Source organism: Scardinius erythrophthalmus (genome assembly GCF_964197995.2).
Source record: "Scardinius erythrophthalmus genome assembly, chromosome: 18".
Lineage (NCBI taxonomy): Eukaryota > Metazoa > Chordata > Actinopteri > Cypriniformes > Leuciscidae > Scardinius > Scardinius erythrophthalmus.
In genome coordinates, this window is record NC_138238.1 from 11401700 (window position 1) to 11416468 (window position 14769).

At 37.9% G+C, this 14769-nt stretch overlaps 2 protein-coding genes across 3 annotated transcripts; one reads left to right on the forward strand and one right to left on the reverse strand.

Moving 5' to 3' along the window:
• The first annotated feature begins 1157 nt into the window (after positions 1–1157).
• casp7 (caspase 7, apoptosis-related cysteine peptidase) lies at positions 1158–8835 on the forward strand. 2 transcript variants are annotated; one of them, XM_081392411.1, is made up of 7 exons: positions 1158–1286; positions 2330–2452; positions 4060–4208; positions 4849–4977; positions 5977–6152; positions 6354–6492; positions 7326–8835. In XM_081392411.1, the coding sequence occupies exons 1-7, from the start codon at positions 1255–1257 to the stop codon at positions 7550–7552; spliced, it is 975 nt and encodes a 324-aa protein (XP_081248537.1). In that variant the 5' UTR covers positions 1158–1254; the 3' UTR covers positions 7553–8835. The 2 variants fall into 2 exon arrangements, with proteins under 2 accessions (XP_081248537.1, XP_081248538.1); XM_081392412.1 differs by having other exon boundaries at positions 1189–1286; positions 2314–2452; positions 7326–8827.
• A 1727-nt stretch (positions 8836–10562) lies between these two features.
• Positions 10563–13555, reverse strand: LOC308706732 (putative E3 ubiquitin-protein ligase TRIML1). Its single transcript, XM_081392544.1, has 6 exons — positions 13296–13555; positions 13122–13217; positions 12806–13039; positions 12079–12098; positions 11554–11696; positions 10563–11380 (listed from the first exon to the last, which is right to left on the reverse strand). Exons 1-6 carry the CDS (start codon positions 13314–13316, stop codon positions 10803–10805), a joined length of 1092 nt encoding a protein of 363 aa, XP_081248670.1. The 5' UTR covers positions 13317–13555; the 3' UTR covers positions 10563–10802.
• Positions 13556–14769: the final 1214 nt, after the last annotated feature.

The following is a 14769-nucleotide window of genomic DNA, read 5'->3' on the forward strand; positions in this document are numbered from 1 at the left end:
GGAGCGTGGGTTTAGTGTGCATTAAGGGCACTGCACTTTGGCATTTTTAAGACATGGGACAGTTTTGCGCACTTACTTCCTGTCGCGTGCACGCGCTCTCAAGTGGCCAAGACCGCAAGAAGTGTAGAGCAGCTGCGTGCGTTCCATTCGACAGACAGGGTCCCTAGCAGTGAGTGTTCACTGCTCCCTACTCCCTGAAGACAGTACATCAGTTGAAGTGGACTTCGCTGACAATAATCGCTCATTTGGAATGCCCTGCAACGTCATCAAAAAAGGCGACAACGGGGTCGCGCAGATTATGATATAACTTAAATAATATTGTAATTTACTTTCAAATTTGACATCATATAGGCTAATGGGCCTATACTAAACACGTAGCCTATCTATTAAATAAAAATCAAAACATTTTATTAGACTACTAATTAACTAGTTTATTAGACTACTTTATGACTAGTTTGTATAATAATAACAGTATTTATTAATAACGTTACTCAAATGCATACGTAAGCTCAGAGCCGTTAGAAATTTAAATTTAAAATCTCTTCCACCGGCTCTGCTCAGTGGTTAATTCAGACTGGTGATGCGGTGCACAATGACAGTTGGTTGGTTGATTTTCGCTCTCCACTTCCTGTGAAGTGAAGTATCGATGTTCCCTGATTCCTTACGCCGTTTTGCAGTCCCCTTTGAGCTGAACATGTTCGTTCCTATGGGACAGTCTTGCGCACTTAATTCCTGTCGCGTGCACGCGCTCTCAAGTGGCCAAGATCATAGATATTATTATGTAGAGACCATAGGCTGTAAAAAAATATAGAGATATTAGAGACAAGGACAGGGCAGAGCCCCGTCCCAACCAGCAGTCCTCTTCTCTCTATGGCTCTGGGACAGGGCATTAGTCCACACCTATGGTCCACACAGGTGTCGAAGTTCATCGCCATGGTTCCCCCGCTAGCTTTGATATCCGGAAATGTTGGGTTTTGCTAATAACATAAAAACACCTGGTCAAACACAAACACGCGCGCGCACGATTATTATTATTGTAATGTATAAAATACGTTTAAATCTATAAATAAATAATGTTAATTTCTGACTTATATAATGTTTTCAGTTGTTTGAATTATATTCTACAGGAAGTTAGCGCACAATATCTGGGACGGGAACTGTTTCTTTAAATACATCACTCCGCCTGGAAGTGGAAGATCGGTATTTGAAAGTACCGTAGTTTCATTTTCTCAGTGTGTCCTTGGACTTATTTGAATGAACAAAACAGAGGCTGATCCGACAGAAATGTAAGTTGGAGAGTAAAGATATAACGTTAGGTTAGTAACTTAATGTTATGAAAACATTAAGCTACGCTGAAACATCTTTGTTTAGCTAACATAACTTACTTGTAACGTTAACTATCAAATTCTGCATTTCATTAACATTAAGCACTGAGGTATTACGAAATCTAAATGTATAGGCTATATTTATTACTTAGGTTTGTAAACTGGTTTAGGTTTGTTCTGCTATTTAAATGTTAAACATTAGAATCACTCTAGAAAGACGTTAGGCTAGTAACTTTAACGTTAACTGTTAAAAGCGACAAGTTGCCATTGGAAAGTTTAAGTGAGACCTTTAATTACAGCTCGCAAACGTTTTAGCTGTAGTAGAACACATTAAATACTTAATGTAATTGACTAAAACTATATTAGCATCAACAATTGCTAAAGTAATTGTATTACAGTAGTATGTCATAATTCATAATACCCTCGACAATCTGTGGGTGTTAACGCGGTGAACCACTGTCTACGTTACACGTCTCATCAGCTCCAACAATACTCATACATAGGCCGCTAAACATAAGAGTTTTATTTCTCCTCTGAGCCATAAATAAATAGATTTTTAATTTTTTTTATATTAAACATCCAGTTGAGATAACACCACAAAGTGAAAGTAAAAGTTACTTTACTGAGTATTTGAATAATAACAAATTCCACTACTGTTTGAAAGGGACTTTCTGAAACTGAACAATACATTGACTATAGAAACAGTTGTACAGTTATTTACTCTACTATAAAATCATGGCGAATAATAGATCTTCAAACAGATTAAGAACTTTTCTTTTATTTGAATCCCTTTTTTGATGTCCATGGTAGACAAAACCTAGTCTACCCACTGAATTTTTTTATTTATTTTTTTTAACTACTGTTACAGTGGGAAATCATTGTAGGGAGTTTCCTAAACCAGAGTTTAAATTTTTCAGAAATTCCACATGGTTACTCAGCTTTATTTCTCAAAGTTACATTGTGTTACTGATCAGTACCATTCATTCAGTTCATTCTTGCTCCAGAATGGATAAAGAAACCCCTGCTGCTGAGAGTGAGGTGACGGAGGAGGACCAAGAGAACTATGGAGGAGGAGACGTGACAGATGCGAAACCTGACCGCAAAGGGAGATTTATCCTTTTTGGCAGGTGAGATTGTGTTTTCTAGTGTAATCCATCCATTCATCCGCCTATCTGTCTGTCCATCCGTCATCCATCCATTAATTTATGCAATGTGCAGAAATCAACCACGACTAGTTACCTAACCTGTTTTTCAAGTGAGAAAAACTTTTGTGACTATTATTAAAAATGTTGAAAGTAGTCTTCAGGGGTTGAAGGCTGTGTACACTACACTAGGTGGCGCCACAGTCCTCTTTGTAAATGACATGGCCGCTGTAACTCTTGCATCATATAGGCAATATTTGAATGTGTTTTGAGATGTTCAGAATAATGTTTCATAGCTCTTTAATATGAAAGCACCTGCATATTTCGAATTATACTAGACTACTTTCTTTGTGAATAAACAAATTCACTTATGTAAAGAGACTTATGTACACTTTTGAGTATTCTTTCTCTGAGTAACAGCCCTAATATGTAAGTGTGATAGTATGTTTGTCAGTAGAGGTGTGCTGATGTCCTGCGTGACCTTGGTCGATGGGTTTGAATAGGCCTTTCGAAAGCTCTGGGGGGTGGCGTGTGTGCTGACTCAGGTAGCGTGCGCCGCCCCTGCCCAGCGGAGCCACCACTCCACTCTTTATAGAGTATAGAGCATGCCAGGACCCTAGCACAGACCACACCGCACAACAAGGAAAAAATCCACCCAAAAGAGCCTAAAATTTGGGCCAAATTCAGTAGATCTAGAAGGAAGAGAAGCACTTTTCAATGCAGAGTGGCGTACCATTTAATGAAGAGACCAGGTAGGAGAACCGTCAAGTGGGATATGAGGTAGGGTTTAGTTAGAGGGGAGTTGGGGGGGGCCTTGCTGTCCCTCATCACATGGGACACCTGTGATTCACTCCACTGTTCATATGTGCGAGAGAGTGTGTATAGGCAGGAAGGAACCCATTGTTGTGGTTGGGTAACATGATGACTAGGCTCTTCTGGAATACTGGCACATATTGTACATCCAGTGGCCACTGTGGCCTTCTAATCTGGACGGATTCTTTTGGAAATTTGACAAGGGAGATATGAGACGTTTGTGAGAATTTTACCTTAGGCATGTGGAATATTATTTCTTTGGGAAACCATGCAGCTAATATTATGATCGATAAAGGGATTTAATTGTCTTCATGATATCCCGGTTAGCTGCCATTTCCTATTCTCTGATGGGCATGGGTTGTATTTTGCTTGAGGTTGGATTGAGCTTTTTTTATTATTTTGATGTGTTAATGTCTCTTTTATATATATATATATATATATATATATATATATATATATATATATATATATATATATATATATATATATATATATATATATATATATATATATATATATGGTTACACTTTATTTTAAGGTGTCTTTGTTACACTGTAATTATACAGAGTACTGAGTAATATTAAGTAACTACATGTACTTACTATAGGGTTTGGTTTGGTTTAGGGTTAGTTGCATGTAATTATGCAGAATTTATAGTTATTAATATAGTAACTACATGTAACATATGTAACAATGACACCGTAAAATAAAGGGTTACCATATATATGGTATAAATATACCATATATTGATTGGTTAACTGTCCATCTCTGTCTCTCAGTAAGAAGAAGGATGGGAAGTTGCAGGAAAAAGAGCAATCTTCTGAAAGCCATTACAGGATTGTTTCACCAACATTCCAGTATAAGATGAGCCACCGGCGCATTGGCAAGTGCATCATCATCAACAACAAGAACTTTGATGATAAGACAGGTGAGTCTTCATCTGCATGACTTTTTGTGTTGAACAATCAATATTAAATTGCTTATTGCTTTAAATGGCACATCCAGCAAAAACACCTGAATTTATTGGGATGCTAATAATAATAATTAAACAACTTTTTTTTAATCACATACTCAACTGTTTTATTTTTATTTTTATGAGCCTCTACCAAAAAGTTAATATCCTGTTCATTATTGGTAAACATAAAAATAAAATAAAATGAAAGTCATCATTCTGCATAGCTTTTTGTCAATTATTTGTCAATGATATGAAGTTTTTATTTTCTGAAAACATTTAATGACAAATGATTTGTTAAAATTGAGATCTAAAAGTGTGATGTGTAAAAAGATTTGCTCACCTATATATATTTGCTAAAGTAAACAAATTTTGTTTTAAAAACATTAGGATACTAAAGTACGGCAATGAGTCAAAATAGAAAATCTACTTAGTACACAATTAAACTCTTCCGTGACTTTTCTTACCATAGTAACTATAGTTTCTGTAAAAACACCACAGGCATTAGTGACTGTCTTTAAAAGAATTACAAGAAAATAAAACTGTTGAATGTAGGTAGTTACTAGGTCGATGCTCAGTTAGATTAATGGCGCTAACTTTATGCTCTGTGTTTAAGGGATGAATGTACGCAATGGCACGGATCGGGATGCTGGAGAGCTGTTCAAGTGCTTTAAAAGCTTGGGTTTTGATGTTTTCGTCTACAATGACCAGACCTGTAAGGATATGGAGCGTCTACTTAAAGAAGGTGAGTGGCTAAAATATTCATCTTTACCCCCCGTTATTATGCTTACATAATTCTACTGGGAATTTTTGTTTGATTTTATTACAAACATGAAATATAAGAACATACATACGTGAGTAATATATATCAGTAAGAGCCAGAATGTGGTTGGGCTGCCTGATTGTTGGAAAATTGCATAATGGCATATGTTATTTTGATTGTTGTTTGTGTAAAGTTTTGTTCCAAAACCCATTGAGCTGCCTCACTGTCACCTGACTACAAAGGCACCGGCTTTCTAATGCACTATAACCATCATGAAACCACATAAATTACCGTTTTGGTTGCAACCTACATAGGTTGTTAGGTGTTAGTGTGTCGCTTAGCTAATTACATTACAGGTATAAATTATAAGAAAAAAATAATTATTAGCTAATATAATCAGTTTTAATGACACCAATGGAACAATTTTTAGCTACGCTTTTCAGTATTGAATCTGCTGCCCTCTACTGTGTAGTGGCCCAAATTACCCCCTGCTGTTGGCAAACTCAGTTTCTCTACATTAAGATAAATTAAGCGTAGCATCAGTTCTGGCAGGTCAGGTTAGTCAAGCTCGCATCAGTGACTCTCAGCTGATCCATGTCTACCTATAGGAATACGACGCCCATCACTGTATACATATATAAGCTCCTTCAGTATTATCAGCAGCTATCGCGTTTCTCAGTAGCTAATTACCCTCCTCCAGCTCCTCCTCTCGTCAGTCAGGATTTGGCATTTTGATTCCCCTTGAATCAGAATAAAATCTCGAATTATGTTGTACTTTAAAATCTTGAATTAATGATATCTGCAATACATGTTGGTTCTGTTCTGTTTATGCGCAGGGAGTTCTTGCCCAGAACAGAACCATACCGCCAAACCTAACTGTATGCTAACTGTCAATCGTATTTGACGATAGTGGTCCCGACAGAACTAAAGTTTAAAGTGTGACAACAGTTTTCTTTTTCTTCTCTCACATATGTATTTCAGTCTCAGAAGAGGACCACAGCGACAGCTCCTGCTTCGCCTGCATCTTGCTGAGCCACGGCGAGGAGGGCATGATTTACGGCACGGATGGAGCCATTCCCATCAAGAGTATGACCTCGCTCTTCAAAGGAGACATGTGCAAGAGCCTCGTGGGCAAGCCAAAGCTCTTTTTCATCCAGGTAAGAGGAGCAGGGCTACAGGAGGATTTGGGGAGGAGAAAGGATGATGAGGAAGAAGTGAAGGAGGAGAAAATGGAGCAACTCCAGACAACGGTGTCTATTGTTTTAATGCTATTTCAGTCGCACCATACCCGGAGTGAACCTGTTTTTTGAAGTGCACTCTAGGCAGATATTGACATGGCCGTGTGTTTTTACTGGCAGGCTTGTCGGGGTTCTGAATTTGATGATGGCATACAGACTGACTCAGGACCGCCCAATGACACGATAGAGACAGATGCCAATCCAAGACACAAAATTCCGGTAGAGGCAGACTTCCTGTTCGCATATTCAACTGTGCCAGGTAATTTTTCTTCTCTTAGTCATGGAATGCAGGACGTTTTGTCTCAAAGAGTACCACAAAACAGTGGCAAGAAAACACATCTTGAGACACATCTGCACACAATAACAAACAGCAATGAGCAGAATAGTCTAATTCATGAACAAATGACTCAAGTTCTTTTTAGTGAATCAAAAACATAGTTTGAGCAGTCTAGTCTCATTGATGAACAGATTACTTTTATGATTCAATCAAAAAGAATCACAAACTCAGGAGTTGATATATAAACATAGAATGTTACAAACGATTTCTGTTTCAAATAAATGTTTATCTTTTTAACTGTCTCTCCATTCTGAAAAAACTATCACTGTTTCCACAAAAATAACAATCAGCACACCCGTTTTTAACTTTGATAATAATAAAAAAAAGTTTCTTGAGCACCAAATCATCATGTTAGAATGATTTCTGAAGGATCTGACAATACTGGGGTAGTGGTTGCTTAAAATTCAAGAATATAAAAATAATTTAACATTTTTTAAAAATTGTTTTACTATATTTTTGATCAAATAAATGCATCCTTAATGAGCATAAGAGGCTTCTTTCATAAAAAAAAAACTTATTGACCCACACCTTTTGAACAGTAGTGTATATTTGTACAAGAATTGTATATATAAATGTGTTTCATAAATAAGCAAAATGGATATTAAAACTGAAATATACCCAGGTGAATGAGAATTGAATCAATTTGAATCAAATCAAGAGGTTGTGAATCTGAAAATCTGAATAGATACCAAACCCTGGGTTAAAATATGTCAAATCCTGTTCGTTTTAACATTCTTCCACATTTGTTCCCACAGGTTACTACTCCTGGAGGAATCCGGGCCGAGGGTCCTGGTTTGTCCAGGCCCTCTGTAACGTTCTTGATGAGTTTGGCAAGCAACTTGAGATCATGCAGATCCTCACACGGGTTAACTACAAGGTGGCCACCAGCTTCGAGTCCTGGTCAGAGGACCCTCGTTTTAGCGAGAAGAAACAGATACCTTGTGTGGTGTCCATGTTGACTAAAGAGCTCTACTTCAACTAATCTGAGTCGACCATCTTCACATGCTGGGCTCCGTCTGCCTTTTCTTTACGTTAGGCATACAGACACCGAAAAGGTCTTCCTCTGTGCTACTTCCTGTTCGAGTTCACTACCTTCTCAGTGCATGTTCAATTTCAACTTCCTCAGAGTATTCCAGAGAATAGTGATGTCATGTATGATCTTTGTCAACTGGCAGTGTAAAATATCCATGTTGCTTTGCCAACTTTGAAAGTTTGCTGCCATTTTTACCCTACAAGATAAAACTCTTTTTGGATATGAATGAAAAAATCTTTGTTAAAAATGTATATACGGTGCTTGAAAAAGACATGCCATACCACACAAAAAAATTGCTGTTGTTCTGTTTTATATTGAAAAGAAGAAAAAGACAACTCAAGCATTTACTCTCTATATAAATGACCATTTGTAGCATTTCAGTTTGGCTTGGTTTGGTTTGGTTATTCCAGAATGCTCTTCAAAGGGGGGGCAGAGAAAGGGCATGTATGGAAATGGAGTGACAAATAGTGAAGTAATGCTGACACCTGACTGGTTTTAAAAGCTATTCATTTATCCCTCGCTGGTTAGTGTGCATTCATTGAAAAAACCTAAATCAGATCTTCATGCATCCCGTGTATTTTGAGCACACTGTAGCTTTAAAGTCTTCATGCAGTATTTACTGATGTTTTGTACCGAATCCGTCTATAATCTACAGAGGCAGCTATTGAATTACTGGTGACCATTTTAACCATTTATCATCCATCTGACCTAACGTGCTGTTTGAACCTTGATGGAAGGTTCTGATGTGTTCAGAGCTTGTCTTTGGTTTCGTCCTACAGTTTTTCCTTTTTCTTTTGGTTCTTTCTGTATTCTCATTCTCAGTTATTGATTGTTCATTCAGATCACACTCTAAATCTGCCAGCCTGTGCAACCGACCGACTGCCACAGATGAAAGGCCTTCTTTTCTTTATGCATGGATTATTAGTGAAGTGCTCAAACTATATTAAAGGAAACGTCAGCTCAACTTGTTTTGAAATGGAAAACGATTTTTATTTATAAATTTATACCACATCGATTTCAAATTTAAATGCCCTTTTTTTTTCATTGATTGTGTCAACATTACACTATTAAGTGGGGCTGATTTTTGTTTAAATTACTTTACTTCAAATGAATGCATTTGTAAGCCTAATTTTACTGTATTAAAAAACTTTATTGAACTCTTGTCATTTTTTTATTAAAACTTCTTGGCTATGCACTACTACCCCTGTGGTGAAAATCAAGATTTTAATGTTGTTTGTCTTTGTGGTGTTTTAATATGCTTTAAGACAAACCATGTGCAAATCCATAAGTCAACACCATTGCTGAGTATTTTCTCCCTAAAACTGCAGTGATTTTTTAACAGTCAGTCTCAAAAAAACGCGGTTTGAAATCACTTGTGTTTCTGACGTCACAAACTACCTTGTGACCAATCTCGTCAACGAGTGGATCTTTGTGAGTGAGTGGAGGCGGGGCTAATTTGCATATTCATAGAACCGCATATACTAAATGAGGCAAGGGTGTAGAGTTACATTCAATTTATTTTAAGGCATGACAGATTTTTTTATTAAATATGTCATTTTGGTGATCAAAGGTGAGTTTTAAGCCTGGAACACACCAAGCCGACGGTCGGCCGTCGGGCAGTTTCCGTGTGTCGGCCGACTAAATCTTCTCGGTGTGTTCATAGACATCATATAGGGCCGCCATCTTAAACCGGTCAACCGTTCCGCTCAGTGTAATCTGTTTGGCAGGTGTCAGCACATTTAATTAATCATATCTCACTGAATACCGAACCGATTTTCACGCGGGTTTTTTTTTGCTGCAAAGGTCATACATGTAGCTATGATAAAGGACACATTGCATATTTTATTCACAAAATACAACCAATAGTACGGTAATGTTAAATGTTAAATCTAACTTGTGAAAAGTAATCCCCGAGCGATGGTCCGCCGATTTGAGCAGGAATATGCTGCACAGTGCTCTGGCGTCTACTGCTGCAAATAGGAGTATGACCGGTTTAAGATGGCGGCCGCATTTCTTGCGCCCAGCGGCCAATAGGGCGTCTAGCTATATATGATATCTATGGGTGTGTTCCCCTCCGTCGGCTGAAATTGGTCCTCGTCGGCTTTGTAACGGCCGATTCGACATGTTGAATCGGCGTCGGTGAAAGAGGGAACTCTGATTGGCTGTTCAGCTTAGTGAAGGAGGCAGTGCACGAGAATAATAGCAAAACAGCGAGCAAAGTCAAAACGGTACAGATAGAAGGCTGTTCTAATGTTACGTCATCTTACCTGAGTGTTCCTTGGCGAATATTTCAATATTAACACGAGCGGAGTGGAATAAAGAAAGTGTTTAGCAGCTGTGATATTCAAATCGGTAAGCGCGCACTGCTTTGTTTACGTTTCAGCGTCCGTTTCCCTTTTTGAATAACGAATATAGACGAATATATCTGAAAAAATAGACAGTTGTCTCATTTACACGCAGGCGCAGAACCCGCTTTCTAGCTGACACAGTCGGCAGGAGTTCTCTCGGTGTGTTCAAGTGCACTTTTTAACCCGACGCGAGGCGACAACACAGTCGGCTATCATAAGCGCTAGTTCGTCGGCGTCGGCTTGGTGTGTTCCAGGCTTTAAGGGATAAAATGATTGACTACAGGGGGACTTAAGAAGTTTGGGGTCGGTAAGATGTTTTTGAAAAAAGTCTCTTATGCTCACCAATGATGCATTTATTTGGGAAAAAATACAATACTAAAAACTGTAATATAGTAAAATGTCATTACAATTTAAATTAACTGTTTTCTACTTTTATATATTTTAAAATGTACTTTATTCCTGTGATGGCAAAGCTGAATTTTCAGCAGTCTTTTCAGTGTCACATTATCCTTGTATGATGTATGTATTTATGTATGTGTGTATATATATATATATATATATATATATATATATATATATATATATATATATATATGACCCCAAATGTTTGAATGGTAGTGTACAAGGGGAAAACATAGTAACATGTTAAATACTTTCCCATTTATACAGTAAAATAATACAAAAAAAAAGGCATAGAAGATTTTATACAAATACGTTCTAGCAATAATCAAATAAGAAACACGACAAAGCTAAGGAACATTTTCCGATTAATTCCAAAAAACTGAATCTACCCTTAAAAACAACCTCTTTCACATAGATAAACCCAGTCCCCAACCCTCATTGGTTGTCTATCACAAGGTGGGGGCTGATTTCGAGGCATCGCAAATCAGCAGCGGTTTCTTGTTTGTCCCCTGGTTGTCATGGCCAGGACAGACAGCCTGGTAGAGTATGTCTGTGAAGGTTCCTGCACAAAAACTGTACAGGGGCGTCATGGTGTCTGCCCCCAAGAAACAAATCAAACCTCCCTCTGAGCTGGAGAAGATGCCAATGCGCTGGAAGGTTCTCCCAGTTACATGGGTGAGCTCATGGGAAACGCCATTGTGCCAGGCTGTGTAGTCGCCATTGAAATACTCAACACACCAGGACGTTGGGCCCCGTCCCAACCAGCAGTCCTCCTCTCGGCCCTTCCTGGGGATTTTATGGTAAGTGAGGCCTAGTTCCCAGTATGTCTTTCCAGCAACCTGCACTTCCCAGTAGTTGCGAACATCCGTGAAGCTCTTTCGGCTAATCACATTCAGGGTGGTGTCAAATCGAGAGGGATTTTCAGATACTTCCTGCCAGGTGTCAGTGTAAGAGACAGAGTCGCCCTCAGGGGAAACAATAAGTTTTGGGTGAGCAGAGTCAGGATCCAGAACAACATCTTGGGCATCTGAAAAATGGAAAAAATAGAGTCTATAAATAGAAGAGAGCTCTGAGGTGCTATGGACAGGTTTAGCAGGGGTTAGAATGACAGAAAACATTGCAGGAATGTTTGAACTTGCTTTAGCTGTACATATTAAAAGCACTAGAGTAATTCTCATGTGAAAATGTTAAGATCCTCACAGCTTTGGAAGAGTTTCTTGGTGACAGGAACCTGAGAACGTATGAACAGTAGCAGGTTGATGGTTAAACAGAGCAGCTGTTCATTCTTAAATTCATCCATCTGGATTAACTCTGGATCAGTCAGCTTCAGAGTCTCCATTATTCTATAAAAAAAGGAAGAATATGTGCAGAAAAATGAACATGCAACACAATAAGGAAGTGTTCAGCAGAAAATTCAGATTGCCTGCTTGATTTAATGCTTGGCACATTTCCGTCCCACAGATTTGTCAAAAAATGAACATGCACCACAAGAAGGAAGTGTTGTGCAGAAAATTCAGATTGCATGCTTGATTTAATGCTTGGCACATTTCCGTCCCACAGATTTGTCAAAACAAGAAAACCATTTAAATGAAATAAAACCATAAAATAGTGTGTAAATTAGTGTAAAATATTCCAGTAACTTTAGAGTGTTACATACTTATTAAACTTAAATTTCCATCATGGACCAGCTAGAAACCAAATTCCCAAAACTGCAACACTACTTACCTTTCTTCCATCTCTGACATCTGTAAGAAAGAGAGAGGTGGAGATATTAGGGTTGAAAAAGTAAGCTATTGCAGATGCCTTCATTTATCTATGGAGCAAAAAATTCATTAAAAAAATTAATTAACCTCTAAAATATTTTCCAGGTAATGTTTTAACAGTTTTATTTATTACAATGACAATATAAAACCAAAGCATTTCATTTTCTTTACGCTATCACTCTTATCAAACTGTGGGTTTAACACAACAAAATAAATACACTACGTTCAAAAGTCTTGACATGAAGTCATTCATGCTCTCCAAGACTGCATTTATTTAAGCAAAAATACAGTAATATTTGTGAATTAATATAATAATATCAATTAAATGTTTCTATTCTAATATATTTAAAAATGCAATTTATTCCTAAGATGGCAAAGCTGAATTTTCAGCATCATTAATCCAGTCTTCAGTGTCACATGATCCTTCAGAAATCATTCTAAATATAGTTAAAATTGGTCAAGCTGCTTAATATTTTTGTGAATATTTTTGATCAATTCAATGCATCTTCACTAAACCAAAGTATTAATTTATTTTAAAAAAATATTTTCAACGCTGCCTTTGTATTTGATGAATTGCATTTGAGGGTCCTTGGCATAAAAAAAAACAAACAATTTGGAGTTACTCAAAAAGTATTTGGTTCTGCTATATAGTATTTCCATCTAAAATTGTGCTACTAGAGAAAACGCACCTTCTCTTGACCCAGACGTTGATCTTTCTCCATCTGTGCAGATAGTTCAGCGAGCTGCTGATCGATTTCCAGCGTGAGGCGGTAGCACTTCTCAATGCTGTCCTCAACAGTTCTTTCCATGGCCTCTGTCTCAAGATCCAGCTGACTTAGAGTAATTCTAAGATCCTCATCCAAAACCCTCTTCATGTCATCATATTTTTTCTTAATCTTCTCTTTTAGAGTTGCAGTCTTGCTCTGTGGAATAACAAACGATACTCAAGAAACAACAAACCCAACTGCTTACTTACAGACGTTAATGGAAGTTTCGGCAACTTACATTGAAGTCAGATTGTTTTGATGACAGCTTCTTCATTCGGAAAGCCAGAATGTCTCTTTGTCTCTTCAGGTGCCCCTGATGTTTTATTGGGGTGTCCTTGAATGTGACATTTCAAAAGTCAAAATCAAGTTGAAAATATCCATCATAATGAATAGAAGTTAGCTGAATATTTACCTGGGTTTGTGTCTTCATCATTGACTTCTCAACTCCAATCTATACAGTTCTTCGCTTAATTTGATTGGTTTGGTTTTCTTTCCAGTCTTGTTCTCCACTGGCAAACGACTAGCCTAAGCCCCAAACTCTGAGCTTTATACTGTACGGTTAAGATGCCAAGAATAGGGGAGGGGTGATGGTCCATCTGTTGTTCCTGTGCCCTGGGAAGTATTCGCGTTGTACGACTGTGGTCTGTAAATCTGGCTAAAGGACTGAAGGAGCTGTACTGGGCCTGCTGTAGTCTGAGTACATTGTGCCCAAAAGAGAAGGGAAGCAGCACTTCTAGCCAAACAAAACATCTATTTATATCACCATTTCACATGGAAGACCTTTGAAAGTGTTGATGCATGTGTCGCAACAACTAATATTTATTGTTTAAATCAGGGTGTCCAGTTTAACCAGAAGAAAATGTTGACAAGGTTCTTCTTACTGTATCTACAGATGCATTTTAAGTTTAAAGTTGTACGTTTTGCATGTTTTAAGTTTGCGTGTCGCAACTGGGTCGAATTCCAAATAGTCCAGAAGCACTTATGGAGCAGGTAGCACTAATTATAGGCTTCAGCCATGACCCTGTTAGCTCTTGTAATGACTGATGCAAATTCTATGAATTGCGTATGAGTAGGAATGTTTGGATTGAGGCCTGTGCCAAGCCACCTGCAGCTGCCGCCTGTCTTTCTATCTCTGATACATCATGGCCAACTTCCAGTCACAGTGCCATCAGACAATGATTATTCAGACTCACGCCATTGGATGAGTTGGCATGCGTGGGAACTGACGTGGGTTGGCGATGACTCTTTGATTGAGAACATTTTAAGTATGGCTGGAAATCAGGGCAGGGTTTTTTACACTGTGTAAGGTAAGGTGTCAGGTTACCACCAAGTTTTTTGAAGTTGACTTCTGGGATGTAGCAGATAAATGTTTGTCTGGATTTCACCCTTGCATAAATCATACAAATATGCTGAAACTGACACTTCTGTTCATAGATGTGTGAAACGGCACCATACAACAGTACAAGTGTACTTTTCCATTTGCGCTCCATCTGAGATGAAATGTAAAAACAACAACAAAAATAGCCTACAGTTATTACTAACATAATACCGCATTTAGTATTTTTATGTGAAATCATTTGAGGATAGGTATTTTTTATTGGTAATTTTTACTTAAAAGTAAAAATACTGTCAAAATACTATACTATACAAATTTTTCTCCAATCCAATGTAAGATGGTTAAGAGCAAATTCATATGCGTACGCACGTGTTGTGAGTTAGGTGGAGATTTTCAAGTTCACCTGTGCGTACAAATCTGAAATAATCCACGCAATTATTAGTGAATGAGACCCTAATGCTCTGTTTGTTTGAAAATCCCGACTATCTCCAGACATCAACTTTGGCTCCACCAATGACGTGAGTTTGGGGCGGGGCTATCTGTTTTTATG

Excerpts from the sequence above, each read along its gene's own strand:
- casp7 (XM_081392411.1), top strand. The coding sequence starts at position 1,255 with ATGAACAAAACAGAGGCTGATCCGACAGAAAT. Across the intron at positions 2,453-4,059 it reads AGATTTATCCTTTTTGGCAG|TAAGAAGAAGGATGGGAAGT; the intron begins GTGAGATTGTGT and ends TCTGTCTCTCAG. Across the intron at positions 4,209-4,848 it reads GAACTTTGATGATAAGACAG|GGATGAATGTACGCAATGGC; the intron begins GTGAGTCTTCAT and ends TCTGTGTTTAAG.
- LOC308706732 (XM_081392544.1), bottom strand. The coding sequence starts at position 13,316 with ATGATGAAGACACAAACCCAG. Across the intron at positions 11,697-12,078 it reads ATGTCAGAGATGGAAGAAAG|AATAATGGAGACTCTGAAGC; the intron begins GTAAGTAGTGTT and ends CTTTTTTTATAG. Across the intron at positions 11,381-11,553 it reads CAAGAAACTCTTCCAAAGCT|ATGCCCAAGATGTTGTTCTG; the intron begins GTGAGGATCTTA and ends TCCATTTTTCAG.